The sequence below is a fragment of the Xenopus tropicalis genome, chromosome 6 (assembly GCF_000004195.4).
Source record: "Xenopus tropicalis strain Nigerian chromosome 6, UCB_Xtro_10.0, whole genome shotgun sequence".
In the NCBI taxonomy this organism is placed as follows: Eukaryota; Metazoa; Chordata; class Amphibia; order Anura; family Pipidae; genus Xenopus; species Xenopus tropicalis.
The window spans coordinates 138,053,928-138,073,926 of record NC_030682.2 but is presented as its reverse complement, the minus strand read 5'-3'; the positions used below and the strand labels follow the sequence as shown (position 1 = coordinate 138,073,926).

Below are 19,999 nucleotides of genomic sequence, written 5' to 3'. Positions count from 1 at the left end.
TAAACCCAATCTACATCATTATATTCATAGTTGGCACATAACAAAAAGATCTCTGCTACACTCATTTTGTCCCACACAAAGTAATACAAAAGGTTAAAAGGAAATTAATATATTAAATATGTGCTTTCTCTATTGGACCCCAAATACTTTTAAAGCAAAAACACAAAATGTACTAAAAAAGAGTGGGTGCAAGACTCAGTGGGGCTCATTTATAAACTTTGCGCAGTGCAGAATTATGCGCACAGTGAACATATTTGCCCTTCCCATGTTTATATTTATAAAGCTGGACAAGATTGATGCATTTATTAACATGATTGCAAATTTTTATTCCCAATGTGATTGCCCTTTTTGAGCTTTTTTAAACACGGCAAATATTTATGCGCACACTCTGCGTACGTGTTACGCCGCAAATCAGGGAGCACATACCAGTCTGAATATCCCCTCCCTGAGGTGTGATAGTAGAGGTGCTACTTATGACACATATAAAATACCTCACTCACATTGTCCCCATTCCCTGACTAAAGACTTGATTCCCTTATGGCAGGGGTCCCTATTGTAAAAGCATCCAAATGCACTTACCCCTATTTTTCCCAGTTTAGCTGCCATCATGAGAGGTGTCATTTCTTTCATGTTGGAAATATCTTCCAAGCTCAGAGCTTCCTGCGTCTTCTAAAAAAACAGTGTTTGTAAGAATCAATATGTCTACTTGAGCAGTAAAGTAGATATAACTCTTAAGCACTTTTTTATTACAACAGAGATTTAATAAACTCATTCTTAGCTTATCTTCCTAAACCAACTATCTGGAGGTCACTGGTCGCTGCTACAGCATCAGTCCACAAAAGACTTAGGCACGAAGGCTGCTGGGAGCCAGCCCACGACCTACAGTATACAAATGTTTAGGGTGATGACACACTGAGCTATCAGCAGAGCAAATCAGCCGCACTCCAATTCTTGATACAGTACCTTGAAAACCCCCTCTTTATAAAGCTGGCCATACACATTCAGATTTCAGTGTTCTTCCGACGAACGTTCGGATATTGGTCATACGTTTAAATGCAATGATCTAAAACTAACATTGGGGGACCCCTTATGTATGTATAAGGCCTGTTCTGAAGAAGATGAATAAAATAATAAAGTTATACATACATACATACAATAAAATACTGGTGAAAATACTGCCTGTTGCTGTTCCTGATTAACTAAAATTGAAACAAACCCTGACACCTATCCATTATATTTTTATACTTCTATAAATAATATTATACAAAATTACTTACCTCTGTTCTTTCCGGTGTGGCTGCCATGTTGTTATTAGGGACGGTCTCGGAACTACGTTTAGCACACAACTTTGCATATTTAATGATCAATAAGTCATACATCTCAGTGACAAATTTGGTGTTTTCCGGTGAATTGTCTGCAATAGCGACCAAGGCGTGCAGAACTGTATTACCACGGGAATCCTGACGACATAAATCTGCCTTACTATAAACATTCTCTGTCAAATAGTCCACAATATCAGGCTGGTTGGTGCAAGCGGCAAGGGACAGGGGAAGTTCACCTAGAACAGCAAACACAAACACCTATAAAGTTGCATGGAAAGTATTCTTTCCTCTCTGCTTTGCAGAAACATTCTCATTTTGGTACCAGGTGCAGTACCATAGGTGTAGCACACAGACTTGCTAAGTATAAGAAAAGAGAATTCATGTTACCAGGGCCGGAACAAGGGGTAGGCAGAAGAGGCAGCTGCCTAGGGCGCATCAACTGGGGGGCGCCTGGGGTTGGTATTACAATGTATTTGCATGTAAATGTGTGATTACCAGTGGTTTTACCCCTGGCCTGCCCTAATTTTGGCTCCAGCCTTCCCTACAGCTTGACCTCTAATCCTTTATACCTTGCCACTAGCCACCAAATCCCCTGCTTGATACAACAAATTTTCATCATCACCTCACCCTCTTTTATGCCTGGCCCCACCCCTCATGTCACCGCCTTTAATTTAATGGACCAGTAACACCAAAAAATACGTTTTATCACATTATTTGCAGGGTCGGACTGGGGAGTGAAGGGCCCTCCAGGGCCCATGTCCCAGGGGCCTGCAGGTGCCCCCAGCCAGGCGCTTCCCCTAACCCCCCCCCCGAAGGGGCCCCCCTAACCCCCCTCACAGGGCCCCCCACCCAACGTCCTCCTCCAAGCGCATAAATTTGATGCATCAGGGGAGGAGCGGTCGGGGGGGGAGCGCCGGCAAGGGTCTGGGCCACCGGGACATACTAGAGCCGGGGGCCAACCGGGATTTTTCCTGGTGTCCCGGCGGCCCAGTCCGACCCTGATTATGTGTCTGTTGAGCCAAACAATCGAATTAGCCTGTTACTGCCCAGCCAAGGAGGGCATATCGGGAAAGATTTGCTTGTTTGGCAATCTGGCCATATAAGCGGTTCTTAGCGTGCATGGCCAGCTTTGTGAATTTGATATCCTTTCAGCTCAAGTATATCTCCTATAATATTTCTTACTCTGTAAAGTGCCCTCATGTGTATAATGTAAGCTTTATTGTAAGAACAGGGTTCAGTTATAAGCCATTGCCAGTTTCGATTTCAAGCAAAAATTTTTTGGTAGAGCTGTTGTTGACAAAGGTGTTTTAGTAAGGATCTTAAAAATATATGAGAAACTGAACCCGCTGAATAGAACAGAACTTCCAATGACATTGTAGGAGCCACCTCTTTTAATTGTGCAATTTCTGGCCAGAAATGTGGCCCAGATATATACAGGTATCGGACCCCTTATCTGGAAATCCATTATCCAGAAAGTTTTAAATTACGGAAAGGCAATCTCCCATAGACTCCATTATAATAATATAATAATTCCAATTTTTAAAAATAAAAAAACACCATTCTAAAACCATTCTCTATCTGACTATTGAGAATTATTTGATTAATGTGCCTAATGATGGATACTAATCCTTGTTCTTACAAATGGGATATACATGTAATCCTACATATCTCTTTTTAATTATTCACAATTAACCATTTAATTTACCTGACTGGATGTATATTGTGATTGGCCAATAACAGAGCAATCCTATTGGCTACTAAATACTGTGCTTTTGAAAGTGTTATGCAGCCTATGATTAAGTACCCCTAAGGTACGAAACGCATAAGTCTTTATTTTTGTTTTATGTATGGATTAAATAAACTTTAAAGCTTTTTATTTACTATAAGCTGCCTTTTGACTTTCTGTGGATCACCAGAGTGCCAGCCTGCTTTTTCTATTTGTGATTTCCTACATGGCTCCCTAAGCTGAAGGTCTGGGGCATGGGCACCTGGACCCACCTTTACCAGGGGTAAGATTATACAATTCTTGCTATAACTGTAAATAACCCTGTTCAGTACCATTGGATTGTTACTCATTTAGTCACTGTGTTCTTCCAGTTAGACAGACAGACCCTAACGTGTAGACACACACTGCATTTTTTTCATTTTCTATATTTTGTGTCAGGCACCAAGACCAATATATGACAGTAGGTACTCTCATTAACCACAAGAGGATCAGTTCCTATTGGTCCCAATGGAGGGCAGTTGTCAGTGGTGTCCCCTGTTTCCCTCTGTTAGATAGCAGTTATTCTCATTTTAATTCATTTAAATATTGCAGATATTTCTAGGTATGTATACCATGGATAGATATAAATTGGACAGGCTGTAATTCTTGGGACCTTAATATATTTTTTTTAAATAATTACTGGGTACACTAATATCAATCAGGGATTTTTTACAAGGTGTTATTAATTGTTCGTTTAACAATACTTCCCAGGAGAGGGTTAAGTTAAAACTAACAGTAAGTTAACCGTTAACAGTTGATAACGAGCAAGAAAAGCTTTAGATGGAGCTGCCTTACCAAAGTAGAAGTATCCCCCTTCATCCTTGGGTTGAAAGAAACTCCCTTTGGCCTGAGCATGAACATCAGCCCCATTCTGTACCAGCAACTCCACATAATCCTTACAGCGCCTCTCAATGGCTATGTGCAGAGCGGTTTGGCCTGAAACAACACAACATTATATACTGACCAACTGTTCCGTAATTAAAAAAACATTAAATGCATTCCATAGATTTCATTTCTGAGTAAAAAGATTGTGTGCTAGAGGCTAGTTACTGGGGTTCAGTGTTTCTATCTTATCTAGGCATGAGATTTTTATTTTTACATCAGAACAACAGGTATGGCAGCTCCTACACAAATAACCAGATTGATCTTCTAATATTGATTTTCACACAAAATCTTACTTCTAAACAGGATTTATTTTTAATTAGGCACAAAATGGTGCAACAAACACCAAATTAGGCTGCACCTCTGGATCCGTAGAACTTGACTTTTATTCAACATTCATTGCAGAGACTGAAAGGATACGCCCACCGTGTTTCAAACCAATCAGGTCCTTAATCATGGTGCAAACTTAATGAATATTGATTAAACAGGTACCCACCTTTATAATACTTATCTATGAACGGTAAATTCATAAATTCCTTCAGATCGCCTGTCATATTAGCAATGTCGAGTAGAATTGGGATGGTGTTATTTTCGCCATCTTTCAGGCTCATCAGAGCTTTACACAAACAAGTCTTCCCTGTAGGAATTTCTATAAAATGGAAACAGAGGCATTTGATAAAGATATGCATGTACCTAGAAATATCCCAAAGCACACACATATAATAATAATAATAGTGATTTACACTTGCACAAACATGTAATCCAAGAGAGTTCATGGCTAGACGCAATAGGTGAAATTAACTGAATGGGACAGATAATGAATTGTTTCACTAAGACTTAGGCCACACTAGTAACTTAGTTGCCTAATATACCCCTGTCACAGGTAATTTGGGCTAACATGCTGCATCTACATGCACAGGGGCAGGCTGTAGCTATGCAAACCTCTGTATGGAATGCAAACCACTATGTATATAAAGTTGCTTTAAAAGTGCCTCTTTTAGCTAGCACTCACAATTAATATAGATTGCAACCTAGGCCAATCACCTGTTGTTCACACCCAGCTCAAATAACAAAATATATTTTATTTCACAATTTCATGAATTCGCCAATTCATTTCCCCCATACCATTAATTCATTCCCCATATTAGAAATCATTTCATAAATATGTAACCCTTTCTTGGCTGTAACCAAGCCAACATCATGGCTATTGTAGGTTTAGAGCATGGGGTAAACGCGATTCAATCCTTCAGGATGGGCCTTCGCTAAGTGGAAGTGACCAAATGGAGCTATGGTATAGTGCAACTACAACTCACTGTGTGCAGAGCAAAGTAACAAATGGGCTCCAGAAGGTTCTTGCATTTGAACAATAGAACTGGTTTATTGCCAGAGACAATCAATATGCAGGGTTATAGCAATACTCACACAGAGGAGATAAAATTGCACAACAGGTAGAAAAATATGGTGTCCACTGGCTTTGCCCACCTCAGCAGAGGGTGGGCAAGGTAAGGACCACCAACCAGCACGGCCTCCCTGTGGAGAGTAGCCTGGCCCAGTATGTGTGTCTTCAGGGTGTCCCTTAGCAACCAAGGATCCCTCACAGCCGAATATGGATCAGGGATAGGAACTGACCTGATACCTGCCTCTTAACTGTGGTCCTGCACTAAGGCTACAGTGCCTGTGGGAAGAATACTTCCAGCTAATCTCTCCTGGTTGGAGCCGAAACTGCTCTTTCTAACTAATCTCACTATCTCACTTTCCTAGAAAGCACACTTTCTATTCCTAATTCTCGGGGTCCCTGTTCCCCGACTTCACTAGAGTTAGATGCAGCCTCTAGGGCACTCCTTTTACTGGGGCCCTGTTGATCAACAGGAGTGGTCAAAGGAGTGGTCTCCCTGTAAACCAATAAGTCCTATGCAAAACTATAAACTGATACATGGGTCTTTGCCCAGTAACAGCTGTGAGAGATGCAATGGAAAAGGTCATTGTTTGGTGTATTCCCACCAGTGTTAAGGCCAAATGGCCCAAGGTAAAATACCTGGTTTTACAGCAGGTAATGCTGTGTTGGAGGAAATCTCCCATTAAGGTTTGTTTTGGCCAGCTGTAGGGAGCTGCCTCATTAGGCTGCAGGTGAGCAGCCAATAAAAGGGCTGTGTGATTTACACAGGGTTGGAGTTGGAATTGAACCTTGACTGAGTGAAGGTGACTCTCAGAGCAGGGCACAGAGCAGGAGGGCTGCCTGTGTTAGGAACTCCCAGAGGAGCTGGGGGTGCCACTTGCCACTGCAGGGAGCAGAGGGAGTTCTTACCAAACGGATGAGTGCTGAGAGGGCTCAGCAAGGCTTACTGTGAAGCCTGAGTGTTCCAGAGTGTGGAACCAACCCTGGAAGGTGAGAACCCTGAAGGAGGGATATATCATAACACTGAACTGTTTATGAACTTATGTCTTTATGTTTCTGTTGGGAAGAACTGGCCCTGAAGACTTGGTGTCCCTGTCTCTATGCTCCAGATCCTCTGCATGCCTGCCTGCCTACCATTGCTAATTCCCCCAAAATTGCATGTACAGGCATTCAGCATGTCACACAGCATAAAGCAAGGAAGCTGTAGGATTTAAAGCCATAGGGGCATGTTAACCATATGGGTCCCTACAAATATATTTATACTTATCAGTTCATCAATTACTATTTTATTGCACCATTAAAGTCAACTGAAGGGAGTTCCACATCGGTCTTAAATGCATAGGCAATTTTCATTTCACTGCACCAAAAACTTTCTGAATATGTCAGTTCAGCAACTACACTTTCCATCCACTTTCTATATGTATGTTATAGTTCAAATACTTTGTGGTTTACCACAGAGACTTGGCCATGCAAATAATTCCCAAATCCCTCAGTCTTTATTCCCCAACAGTCAGTTTGATTTAAAAGCCCATCTGGGCTGACATTCATAAAATGTGATGGAAGTCGTAATTTATACCGATAACCAGGGCACCTCCCCCCAATACTTATCTCCCCCCCAATGCTGGGCATACTCTGTATGGTATATGAACCCCTGGGATACCCAGGGTAATGAGTAATTGCTAAGATAACCGCATCTTTGCTCATGTGTTAATATGTAGGCCCACAGTCAGTAATGTAAACAGAGGTCCTATATAGTAATATAATAATATTGTCAAAATGTACCCATATAAACCAACTAGATATTTGCTTTCACTATCCTAACTGGATTAGGCCAGTAAAACCTTGTTATAGTGGAATGACAGTACATAACACTAGAAATATTGCTGGAATGATGACTAGTGTCAGGTCTCCAGGCATCTGTTTTATTACTACAGAGAAAAGGGAATCATTTAACCATGAAATAAACCCAATAGGGCTGTTCTGCCCCAATAAGGGGTAATTATATCTTAGTTGGGATCAAGTACAGGTACTGTTTTATTATTACAGAGAAAAGGGAATCATTTAACCATTAAATAAACCCAATAGGACTGTTCTGCCCCCAATAAGGGGTAATTATATCTTAGTTGGGATCAAGTACAGGTACTGTTTTATTATTACAGAGAAAAGGGAATCATTTAACCATGAAATAAACCCAATAGGGCTGTTCTGCCCCCAATAAGGGGTAATTATATCTTAGTTGGGATCAAGTACAGGTACTGTTTTATTATTACAGAGAAAAAGGAACCATTTAACCATTAAATAAACCCAATAGGGCTGTTCTGCCCCCAATAAGGGGTAATTATATCTTAGTTGGGATCAAGTACAGGTACTGTTTTATTATTACAGAGAAAAGGGAATCATTTAACCATTAAATAAACCCAATAGGACTGTTCTGCCCCCAATAACGATTAATTATATCTTAGTTGGGATCAAGTACAGGTACTGTTTTATTATTACAGAGAAAAAGGAATCATTTAACCATTAAATAAACCCAATAGGGCTGTTCTGCCCCCAATAAGGGGTAATTATATCTTAGTTGGGATCAAGTACAGGTACTGTTTTATTATTACAGAGAAAAAGGAACCATTTAACCATTAAATAAACCCAATAGGGCTGTTCTGCCCCCAATAAGGGGTAATTATATCTTAGTTGGGATCAAGTACAGGTACTGTTTTATTATTACAGAGAAAAGGGAATCATTTAACCATTAAATAAACCCAATAGGGCTGTTCTGCCCCCAATAAGGGGTAATTATATCTTAGTTGGGATCAATTACAAGGTACTGTTTTATTACTACAGAGAAAAAGGAAATCGGTTTTAAAATTCTGAATTATTTGATTAAAATGGAGTCTATGGGAGACGGGCTTTCCATAATTCAGAGCTTTCTGGATAATGGGTTTCCGGATAAGGGATCCCATCATGTATTGTAAAGTAGAACATTCTACCTCTAAAGCAAACTGTCCTCCTCAATTTGCCTCTGGTTTAAAATAATCAAATTAAAGCTATCTGAGACCACGTTGTGACTTCTAAAAATCAGGAATCATTTATGCTCCGCTAGTTGCAGAACTACCATCAAGAACAGGTGACCTGCCCGAGGGTAATGGGAACTGTAGTTCTGCAATAGCTGAAGGTCATGGATAGGTTATGTATGTGTCCCTTAAATAGCAGCCTTGCTGCACTAGTCCTATAATGTAAAGGTATACATGCCTCTGGCACAAATCAGATAAGGTTTGATCCCTCCCTGTTGTGTCCATATTAGATGATGTTATCCATATTAGATGATAACATTTCCTCTGTAGGGAAGTTGAGATGTACAAAGCCGAACACCCAGGCTGCTAATTCTGCCTCTTACCTAGAAATTCCTTATCTGTCAGCCGCTTCTTCTTCTGCAACAAGAAAGGCAGGAGTCCCACCAGTTCTGCAGTGCTGTCTCTTGAGACAATATCGAAAAGGAGTTTCCTATCAAAATTTATTATGGTGGGGGGGAGGCCAGGACATGTGGCGTTGAGCCTAGAACACCTAGGAAAAAACCCATTAAAGATACACTACTAAACAGTCTGCCCCTTCAAAACAAAGAGATGTAGACTCTGCTTCCTAACAACCATTAGGTTACCCAATATGGCCCTATCTGATAAAGTGGCCTATCAGAGAATATTACTAAATTGGCCTATACATAGGGGCTGATTTACTTACCCACGAACGGGTCGAATGGAGTCCGATTGCGTTTTTTTCGTAATGATCGGTACTTTGCGACTTTTTCGTATGTTTTGCGATTTTTTCGGATTCTTTACGAATTTTTCGGATCCAATACGATTTTTGCGTAAAAACGCGAGTTTTCCTATCCATTACGAAAGTTGCGTAAAAAGTTGCGCATTTTGCGTAGCGTTAAAACTTACGCGAAAAGTTGCGCATTTTTCGTAGCGTTAAGTTTTAACGCTACGAAAAATGCGCAACTTTTCGCGTAAGTTTTAACGCTACGCAAAATGCGCAACTTTTTACACAACTTTCGTAATGGATACGAAAAACTCGCGTTTTTACGCAAAAATCGTATTGGATCCGAAAAATTCGTAAAGAATCCGAAAAAATCGCAAAACATACGAAAAAGTCGCAAAATGTTCGTTTTCAAGTCGGAACTTTTCCAATTCGGGTCGGATTCGTGGGTTAGTAAATCAGCCCCATAGTGTATCAGTATACACTGCACTTTTCCATCTTTTCTCTTGAGCCACCATTTTGTGATGGTCTCTGTGTCACTCACTAATCACCTGACAGGAAATAATGTAGGTTATAACAATGTCAGGAAGAAGTATGGGAGAAAAGACACACCTCTGTTCATTCATTGGCTGAGGTAACCTAGCAGCATGTGTCCCCTTGGTTTGTGTGAGAAAATTGACAAGCCTGAGGGAAAGGAATTTAGTGCTTAAAATGGCAGTCTTATATTGGAATTATCCAGGCGCAAATACTATTACACATATTTTTTAAAGGCTTTAAAGGAAAACTATACCTACAGAATGAATACTTAACCATCAGATAGTTTATATTATGTTAAGTGACCTATTAAAGAATCCAAATTGGAATATATATATCAGTAAATATTGCCCTTTTACATCCTTTTCCTTGAGCCGCCATTCAGTGATGGGCTGTGTGCTCCCTCATTATTATTATTATTATTATTATTATTAACATTTATTTATAAAGCGCCAACATATCCCGCAGCGCTGTACAATAAGTGGGTTACATACATTGGACATACAGAGTAACATATAAAGCAATCAGTAACCGATACAAGAGGTGAAGAGGGCCCTGCCCAAAAGAGCTTACAATCTACAAGAGATCAGCTGACAGGAAATAATGCAGCTCTGATATATATATTCCAGTTTGGCGAGATTCTGTAATAGGCCACTTAACATAATATAAACTGTCTGTTGGTTAAGTATTCGTTTTGGGGGTATAGTTTCCCTTTAAAAGAAAACATTCCTTCATGCGGGATTGTTGTACAAATGTGGCCAAAGTATGACTCCAGCTCAGAGTGCATCACTGATCTGCAGTTTATATTTAGACATAAACTATCAGCAGGGCATGTGTTTCAAAGCTACATGGGAACCTGGTGCTCACTGCTTAGCAAGGAAATTTCCATCATTTCCATAAATGTCAGCAGGTGTGGACCAAACCCTGGCATTCCAAGTTCACAGAAGCCCAAACATTCCCACACAGGCCAGAATCTACAGATTGCCAGTGTGTAGGCCTGGATGGTCAGCCCTGCAACATTGGCGTGAACCTGCAGCATCCAGCCACCGTGCAGACAAGGGTCAGAACCACCAGAACAGGCACTTTAAAGGAGAAGGAAAGGCTAGTAAAGAGTTAATCTCAAGCTGCAGGCATACCTTCAGTTCTCTCAATAGTGCCCTTAAGTCTCGCCATATTTCTCCTGTTCAGAAGATCAGAAGCCAAACAGGAAGAAAACCCGCTGAGCTGTGTAAAGAAAGTTCCCATAATGCCTCACTCCTGCCCCAAGAGCAAGACCGGTGTACATGCTCAGTTAGTTAGACTATGAGGAAGCTTCTTGCTGATTGGCTCAGATCCACATTCCTAAGGAAGGGGGGGGGGAGTTCTAAGCATTCTTGAGGGAGGGGGGAGCAGGAGAGAGCAGAGAATAGAAAGCTGCGTGTCTGCGGCAGAGGAAAACAGACACAGCAAATCTTTTGACAGAGAACTCAGTCTCTGCAGTGCAGCGTTTCTGTGAGTGCTTATGGCTGTATTTACATAGACCTTACATAAAGCTTACTGAGTTTTTACCTTTCTTTCTCCTTTAAGGGGCAAGAGGGGAAACAAATATGAATTTTAGATTTAGATTGCACAGGAGGAAGGGTGGTTAAAGAGACAATGTAGTGCACCTTTATTTTTATTTGCATCGCTCATTTACTCTATTCACACTTCTTAGTTTAAATTGGCTCCAGCTTGTATAACTTTCTAATATACCATGAACATGTCAATTTTATGCTATAATATAATATATTCATGCTAAATGACAAAAAAAGAGATGTTTAATGTTGCAGAAAAAAATCATTTTAGGCACTACTTACTCATGACTGTATTCCGTAGGGCGAGAGGGTGGTTTTTCAAAAGAATAGTCCATAGGTACATCTATTTTGTACATGGGTATTGGCTCCATGAGTATTAATGGTTTATACAGCATTGGGGACCCACTGGGGCCTGTACCTGTCTCATTTTCATTTTGGTGAGATGATAACAGGACATTGTCATTATTTTTAGATCCACCATTCCCATGGGAATCCTGCACAAAGGCATTAGGTTTAGGGGAGAGTTGCAAGGCGTCTTCCATATTTTACACCTGGTACATGGGGAGAAATAAGAAAATATTACAAATATTATAAGTGGCATTATTGAAATAAAGAGCAAGGATTAGTATGTCATGAAATTATTCATTTACATTATAATAGCACAAATCTATATTATTGGTCAGGACAGCATTATTGTGCTTTTTCATTCCCGCTTTGTAATTTTGTCTCCCAAACAAGGGGCTTACCAGGGTCGAGTTCACCTTGTGGCCCCCAGGCCCAAAGGATCAAGACCAAGTTAACTAATTAACTAATTAATCACATTCAGTAGACCTAAAAATTATTGTGTTGCTTATCTATGAGAACAGCACTGTGTATGTGGAAGGGCCAGATCTGACATATCACCAGCAGCCTGGATAACATCTAAATGATTATGTTGTACAAAGAAGCAAATAGAACTACTGGTAGGTTGAAGAAAGTGAAATTCCTCGATGGGCAGAAATTGTTTTTAATTGCTGGTGGGGGAGCAATAACCCCATGGGAAAATCATTACATTGCTACCTGCATGATGACGGTGGCATTACATCCTATGGCACCACTGACATCCCTCCACACCCATTTTGTCCAGCTTTATAATCTGCCAAAGGTGGCAGCCAGGGGTGTTCCTGGTCCTGAGCTGCCTGAGGAGGCTCCTGTGATGTTGTCCCCCTCGGCCCCACATGCTTACCTTTACAGCACCGGAGGGGGTCCAGGGGGGCCACATCGCTAGTGTAGAGAGTGCAATTGCACCTATTTTAAAAAAATTGGCTCTTAAAGTTACCAGGAGAGTGCCTTTTTTCTGCCCCTTGGCAGCAGTGTCCCTGGTGGCAACGCAAGGCTGCATTAAAAGACATGTAAACCCGAAAAATAATTTTTTGCCTAATAAAAGAAAACATAAGTCTAAGCAACTTTCCAATATCAATTTGATTAAAATTGTCAGTGCTTTAAAAGTTATTTATAAATGTAATTGCTATTGATAGCAGCATTTGCTGAACTCCTGGTTCTTACTTTTTAAACAATGTTGCAAAGGTCAGTCTCCTCCAGCAAGTCAGGTCTGTCAGGCTGCTGCCTTGTGTTACTTTGTTTTGAATGCCAGAGCCCCCAGGGCAAGGAATAGAAAAGGACTGACAAACACTGCTTCTAACAGCAATTATATGTAAAGTAACTCAAAAACCATTACAATGTAACTGTAGTCTATTATTCTAGATGCTCTAGGAAGTAGACTAAATCATGTAACAAAAGGGATAAGTTTCCTGCAAAGAAAAGATGGTGCTATGTGCATGGATTGTTCTGTGGTCTTCCCTGATTCCATTTTTCTGATATTTTATTTTGGAAATCTGGATCAACGAACATACAGGGCTGAAGAGCTTAGTACCGCAGTATATTCTTTAGGGTGTTAGGCTTTCGAAAAAAAAATGGAGTTGAAACAGTGAATAAATTACTGCACTATCTAGAAAGCATTTTTATAAGAAAATGTTTACATTTTTTTCTCGTTCCCTTTAGTGGTCAAGGATTTTGAAACCACACAACAGGAATACAGTAGTTTAATATGTATCAGTACTATAAGATCGCCATAAATAATAATTTTTGACAAAGCTCGACTTTCTTTAAATTTGAAATTGTTTGTGATTTTTGTGATTATTTCACTGTGACTCATTATCACTTGCAGGGGCGTATTTATATATAGGCACCCTAGTGCCTGTGCCTAGGGCGGCAGCTTTAGGGGGACGCCCATTCAGTGCTCATGTCACCCAAAACATTTTTAAAATAAAAAACCTCCCCAGCCACCACAAGATAAAATGTATGGAAATCTGGCAACAGAGCCGGGGGGCAGGGTTAAGGATCTACAGGGCGGCTAGAGGCTGGAAGTAACCCCACTTCCGCAACCTGAGGGTTGCATTTACCACCCTAGGCACTGGACCTAAATACCACCCTGATTACTTGCAGATAGTGAGAAATCTGTGCTGCAGCAATGATACTGGCAGCTAGGATCGGCCCGTGTATGGCCACCTTTACTCCTTTCCACTAAGGACTTTCCCATTGGTGTTTACCTGCACACAGGCGGAGAGAAGTGTCCTTTTAATGGGTCAGTTTGGGGCAGAGAATAACAGATGCCACGTTGGATCCCCAGCCTTGCTTCTGACTACAGCCTCCTGTGGCTCTCGGGTCAAGTTGGATGATTTCAGGTGCATTTGCGCTCAGAATTTAAACGGCAGAACACTTCCCTGTCTGGTCATAGGCACAAAAATGCTGATCACTATTGGCTAGTTGTGCACTTCCCTGAGATGGCCCTGAGGCAAGTGGAACCCAAGCACACATTCTTTACTAGAAAGACTGGCTTTCTCATCCAAGCCACCCACCCATGCCTAGAGCTCCCCCACCTCTGCACCCTAGGCCATTGTCTCTTCTGCCTACCCCCTGGTGCCAGCCCTAGTGTCAATCTGTATGCACATGTTTGTAAGTCTGTGAGTACATGTAGGTGTGCCAGTCTCAATATATATGTGCACACAGTTGTGTGTGTATTGATTTTGGTATTAATACTTTGGTACATTTGGCAAAAGAGCCTTGGCCCTACTCTGCCTGTATTCATTCAGGTTGGTGGGCGCTGCCATACTATTCCTTTAGAAAGTACAGTACGTGAGTGTAGTAGCTTATTCTGCACTTATTGCACTTTTATTCTGCAATAAGGGTTGGAGCTGCCATATATTTTCGTATCCAATGTGCAGTCCTCCAGGCTCATTTACTAATGTATGTGCTAAAGTGCGCTGGTACAGTTACCCATAGCAACCAGTCAAATCACAACTTGCATTTTGCAAGGGCCTGTCCCGCTCTTGATAGGTTTGTAGTTGAGACCGAGGAAGGAAGCTAGTGTTCATGCAAGCAATTAGACCAGGTCACCGTATCCAGAGGGTTAAACAGTCCTAAGGTCATATTACAGGCGCAGGTTGGTTTAAGCAGCAAAACAGGATAGTCAAAATCAGGCATCAAGGTGAAATACCAGGAAATCAGTCCAGTAAACAATTTAGGATGCAGGAGCTTACAATAAAAGTCCTATACTCAAGCATTGAACCTGGATCCTCAGCACATACTTATTTTTAATTTTTGCACCAAGCGCAATTATGTCAAGCAGTGTCGTGTAACTATGTGCCAGCACAATAACATTGTGCCCATGGGTGCCTTAGGCATTGAGGCGGGGCAGACAACTACTTTCACTTTCCATTCAGCAATCACTTTCCCTTTCCCTCCTTACCATCTAACTGTGCACCCTGTGCATGGGCATGGGCATCAGGTCCCCCATTCTGGCACATACACCCCAAGTTTTGGGGCGATACAAAGCTTTCCTTACTAACAGTGTCCACAAAATTGCAGCTGCCTGCTTGCTGTGATTGTTTAATTCCAAGCCTGAAAAAAAAAACAAGTGCGAGTGAAGTTTATTTTGTTTAACAAACGCAACAGAAAAGAATTTGGAATTATTTTTCAAGGTGACATGTCCCCTTTCAGTACTACAAGAGGTAGCCCTATGCATTTCATCTTATGTTAACACTTAGGGGTCTATTCTTCAAATCACGATCGCTCCGAATACAACTAATTTATATATCTTCGTACTTTGCGTATTTTCACCAATTTTTTAGTTATTTTGCACAACTTTTTCGTACTGTGCAGCAAAAATTATGCGACAAAATCGTATCACAATGAGTACAAAAGTTTCAGATTCATTCAAGCTTCTTATCGTGACTTTCCTTGAGCCAGGTTGGAGCTGCAGAGTGCCATTGAGCCCTATGGGAGACTTTCCTTGGGCCGGGTTGGAGCTGCAGAGTGCCATTGAGCCCTATGGGAGGCTTTCCTTGGGCCGGGTTGGAGCTTCAGAGTGCCATTGAGCCCTATGGGAGACTTTCCTTGGGCCGGGTTGGAGCTGCAGAGTGCCATTGAACCCTATGGGAGACTTTCCTTGGGCCGGGTTGGAGCTGCAGAGTGCCATTGAGCCCTATGGGAGGCTTTCCTCGGGCCGGGTTGGAGCTTCAGAGTGCCATTGAGCCCTATTGGAGACTTTCCTCGGGCCGGGTTGGAGCTGCAGAGTGCCATTGAGCCCTATGGGAGACTTTCCTCGGGCCGGGTTGGAGCTGCAGAGTGCCATTGAGCCCTATGGGAGACTTTCCTTGGGCCGGGTTGGAGCTGCAGAGTGCCATTGAGCCCTATGGGAGACTTGCCTTGGACCAGGTTGAAGCTGCAGAGTGCTATTGAGCCCTATGGGAGACTTTCCTTGGGCCGGGTTGGAGCTGCAGAGTGCTATTGAGCCCTATGGGAGACTTTCCTTGGGCCAGGTTGGAGCTGCAGAGTGCCATTGAGCCCTATGGGAGGCTTCCCAAATCATGCACTGAAGGTTCAAAGTCGATAGGTTTTCCCGCTGTTTACGATCGTTCGGTACGAAAATTTCGCCAATACGATATTATCATGACTAATACAATTTTTTCGTAAGCATTTTCGTGATATTTGCGATCTTAAGAAATTATCGAGTCCAATCTGAATTTATCCCATTCGGGATTCGAACTTGTGATTTCATGAATCTGGCCCTTAGTTATAGGCTCATGACTAAGTATTAATATGACATGAAACACATAAGGCTACCTCTGTTTGCCTGTTTAGAGGACTACTCATTGAGTGCCCACTCACACACATATGGTTTAAAGTCCACCATCTTGGCACTGCACAGTAAACAACCTTTTCAATATGGTTACCTTACCATGGTCTACTAAACCACTGTATTCATTTTGTGCAAAACCCTTTTGGCAATGACACACAATTACCCACGCACCATCAGCTCATTTTTTATACTGTGTCAGACAACCCACACTAGAAATCTGGTGGAACAGGTGTGGGCTCATGTTTGTTGCTTTGTTAGAAAAGCTTATTGCACACATTGTAAAGTAACACTGCTAAAGTAACCCTGAAAACAAATTTGCTCAGAGCAGTCTCTTCTAAGAAATTTGCTTTTTTTCTAGTCTTCAAGATACTAGCACTCTTTAAAATAAATTGGAGACAACGACCTGCTGGTAACTTTGGTTAACATTTTGTATGAGATATTCTGAGACAATTTGCAATTGATCTTCATTTTTTATTACTGGTAGTTTTTTAATTATTTCACTTTTTGTTCGGCAGCTCCCCAGTTTGGAATTTCAGCAGTTATGTGGCTGCTAGGGTCTAAATTACCTTAGTTACCAGGCAATGGTTTGAGAGAGTGACAGATATATGAATAGTAGAGGGACTGAATAGAAAGATAAGTAATAAAAAGTAAAAATAACAATAATATTGTAGCCTCAATGAGCAATAGTTTTGTGGCTGCCGGGGTCAGTGACCCCCATTTGAAAGCTGTAAAGGGGCAGAAGAGGAAGGCACATAATTCAAAAACTATAAAAGATAAAAAAATGAAGGCCAATTGAAAAACTAGAAAAAAATCGAAAACCAAAAAGAGTTTAGACGAATGCTTTTAAGGATATACATTTCGTATAATGCTCTTAAACATGGGCTTTGCCCTTTGAGATGCAGGTTTGAGCACATCTCAATGCATTAGTTCATTCACTCCATTATATTCTGCCTGGTTGTTCGGGTTTACTAGTGTTTTTTTAGACACAGCATGCTGCATTTTGTTGGGGTGACGTGCATTCAGAAACCAATAGAATAGAGGGTTTTGTTTGGTAAGTAAGTAGTAAGTAAGTAGATACAATATACTTACAAGTATACAGTGGGACGAAATATCATTTTTTTTTAAACACTTAGCTGTGTTTAAAAAAAAAACAAACCCCATATAAAAGCAATATATGCATTTTTTTCCACGCTCAGCGTGCGTTTGTAAACACATAACAATGCCTGTGGGGTAAGAGCCCTTTTTATTTGTATTAGAACAATCTCACTTAACATGGTTTCCAGTTCATTACAGGCTCTTATAAAATTATTGTTTCTAAAAGTATTATTGTTCTAAAATAACTTACCATTAAATATGGTAATTGGACATCTCAATACGCACTTTTTAAAAAAACAAAAGGCCATTTTTTTTACACCACTACTGGATACTGTTTTTCTGGTGTAAATAATTTGAAACCACTATAAATAAGCTGAGAACTGTGAGCATTTGCTGTGGCAGGCAGTTTCGGTTTACATCAATAGAAAGTACTGTGGGCGGTTGTAGGTTTTTCTTTCCAAGCTAAAATATACTGCCAAATACCTTCCTGCATTCTCCCGACTCTCTGTATCAGCTTGTACAGTAAAGGCCATACATGCCCAATGGTATAATAAGTTCCAAGGACAATATCCCCACATCCTACATACATTATACAGTGAGAGGCAGAGGGTACTGACACTACAGATACATTAAATACACTGAATTACTCTTCAAATACATTATATACAGTGGGAGGCAATGGATCCTGCTATACCCTTACCCTTCCAAGAAAAGAGTTACCTGAAGGCCAGCGTTGATTTCATCATCTACAGGTCAAAATTAACAAAGAAATCATCTGTGCTGTTCAATATGCACCCATGACCTACATCAGGGATCCCCAACCATTTATACCCGTGAGCCACATTTTCATGCAAATAGTGTTGGGGAGCAACACAAGCATGAAAACGGTTCCTGGGGGTGCCAATGAGAGCTATAATTGGCTATTAAAAAGCCCCTATGTGGACTGGCAGCCTACAGAAGGCTCTGTTTGGCATTACACTTGGTTTTTATTCAACCAAAACTTGCCTCCAAGCCAGGAATTCAAAAATAACTACCTGCATTGAGGCCATTGGGAGCAACATCCAAGGGGTTGGTGAGCAACATGTTGCCCCCAAGCCACTGGTTGGGGATCACTAGTCTGCATAGTGGAGAATAGCACCCAGCAGTAAAAAAATCTGTCCTATAGGACAGCACCACATCAAAACAGTGAACAAGGTTATCCTACATTGGGCCAGTATAATACCTCTAATCCAGTGATCCCCAACCAGTGGCTCAGGGGCAAAATGTTGCTCCCCAACCCCTTGGATGTTGCTCTCAGTGCCCCCAAACCAGGGAGTTATTTTTGAATTCCTGACTTGGGGGCAAGTTTTGGTTGAATAAAAACAAGATTTCCTACCAAATAAAGCCCCCTGTAAGCTGATAGGGTGCATAGAGGCTGCCTAATAGCCAATCACAGCCCTTATTTGGCTCCTCCATGAACATTTATGGTGCTTGTGTTGCTCCCCAAGTCTTTTTATATTTGACTGTGGCTCACGAGTAAGAAAGGTTGGGGATCCCAGCTCTAATCCCTCTGGTATATCAGGCACTAGTGAATACTGTAGAACTGTTGCCCCTGATAAGTCAGGTGAAGTGTGGCATTTGTGTTCATATGGCATTTGTTTAAATAATTGATCTTTGTTTAGTGAAATTGAATAGTTCTACTGCCCCTTTTATGTTCATAGGCTCCTATGTTTTACCTTTTCCTCTGTTTGTGGAAAAAGAGCCTACGGGTTCTCAAGTTATGTGAATGGTCCTGAGATCTTTCCCTGATACGTAGTAAATGGAAGCAACTCGTTTCAAACTTTCAGATGTCCCTGCACACCTCCTAGTTAGACAGGATGCCTGCAAAGGTAGCACTAAAGCTCTGTTTGACATCCCATGGGCTAACAGGTGTTGCATTAAAAAGACCTTTAACATTATGTCGGATCTTTCAATGGTGCTTGACAACAACACCAGTCATGTGATGAAGCTTATAAAATTGTTGACCATCAACTTGATCAGTTATAGTTATACAGCACGGCTTAGGGTGTCATTTATCAATGGTCGAGTTTGATTTGAGTTTTTTTGCTCTTAAAAAACTCTAGTTGTGGTTCAAACACTCGAATGTCTGCTATTTATTAAGTGCAAAAACAGAAAGAGATAGAAATATATTGCCCAGTAAATCCCTGATTCACTTCTTTCTCTACACAATGAAACAAATGAAAAGGGTTGTTCAACTTTGTGTTAACTTTTAGGGGCACATTTATCAAAGTCCGAACTTTGGATGTTTCTAAGTACGATTGGCAAAAATTCGGACTAACCACGATAATTTCTGATGTGCGCTAATCGCACGAAAATTCATATCATGGCCGTACAAAGATATCGTGGTATGATCCGAAAGATACGAAATTTTCATATCTGAACAATTGTAAATGGCGAGAAAACCTTTCTGACTTTGTGACTATGAAGATTTTCATTCATCCAGGTCATGGTATATTTAGTATAAATAAATCTAAAGCAACTGGA

The 19,999-nt window shown here is 41.0% G+C and overlaps 1 protein-coding gene across 1 annotated transcript in view; it reads right to left on the bottom strand.

Moving 5' to 3' along the window:
* trpv4l.3 (transient receptor potential cation channel, subfamily V, member 4 like, gene 3) overlaps window positions 1–13,968 on the bottom strand; it is a 32,585-nt gene extending 18,617 nt beyond the window's left edge. The window contains exons 1-7 of the mRNA XM_031904605.1: window positions 13,791–13,968; window positions 11,485–11,753; window positions 8,757–8,923; window positions 4,466–4,618; window positions 3,883–4,023; window positions 1,278–1,558; window positions 580–669 (exon numbers count right to left, since the gene is read on the bottom strand). Of these exons, the coding sequence (XP_031760465.1) occupies window positions 580–669; window positions 1,278–1,558; window positions 3,883–4,023; window positions 4,466–4,618; window positions 8,757–8,923; window positions 11,485–11,744 (1,092 nt within the window). The 5' untranslated portion in view covers window positions 11,745–11,753; window positions 13,791–13,968. The remainder of the gene's footprint in view (window positions 1–579; window positions 670–1,277; window positions 1,559–3,882; window positions 4,024–4,465; window positions 4,619–8,756; window positions 8,924–11,484; window positions 11,754–13,790) is intronic.
* Window positions 13,969–19,999: the final 6,031 nt, after the last annotated feature.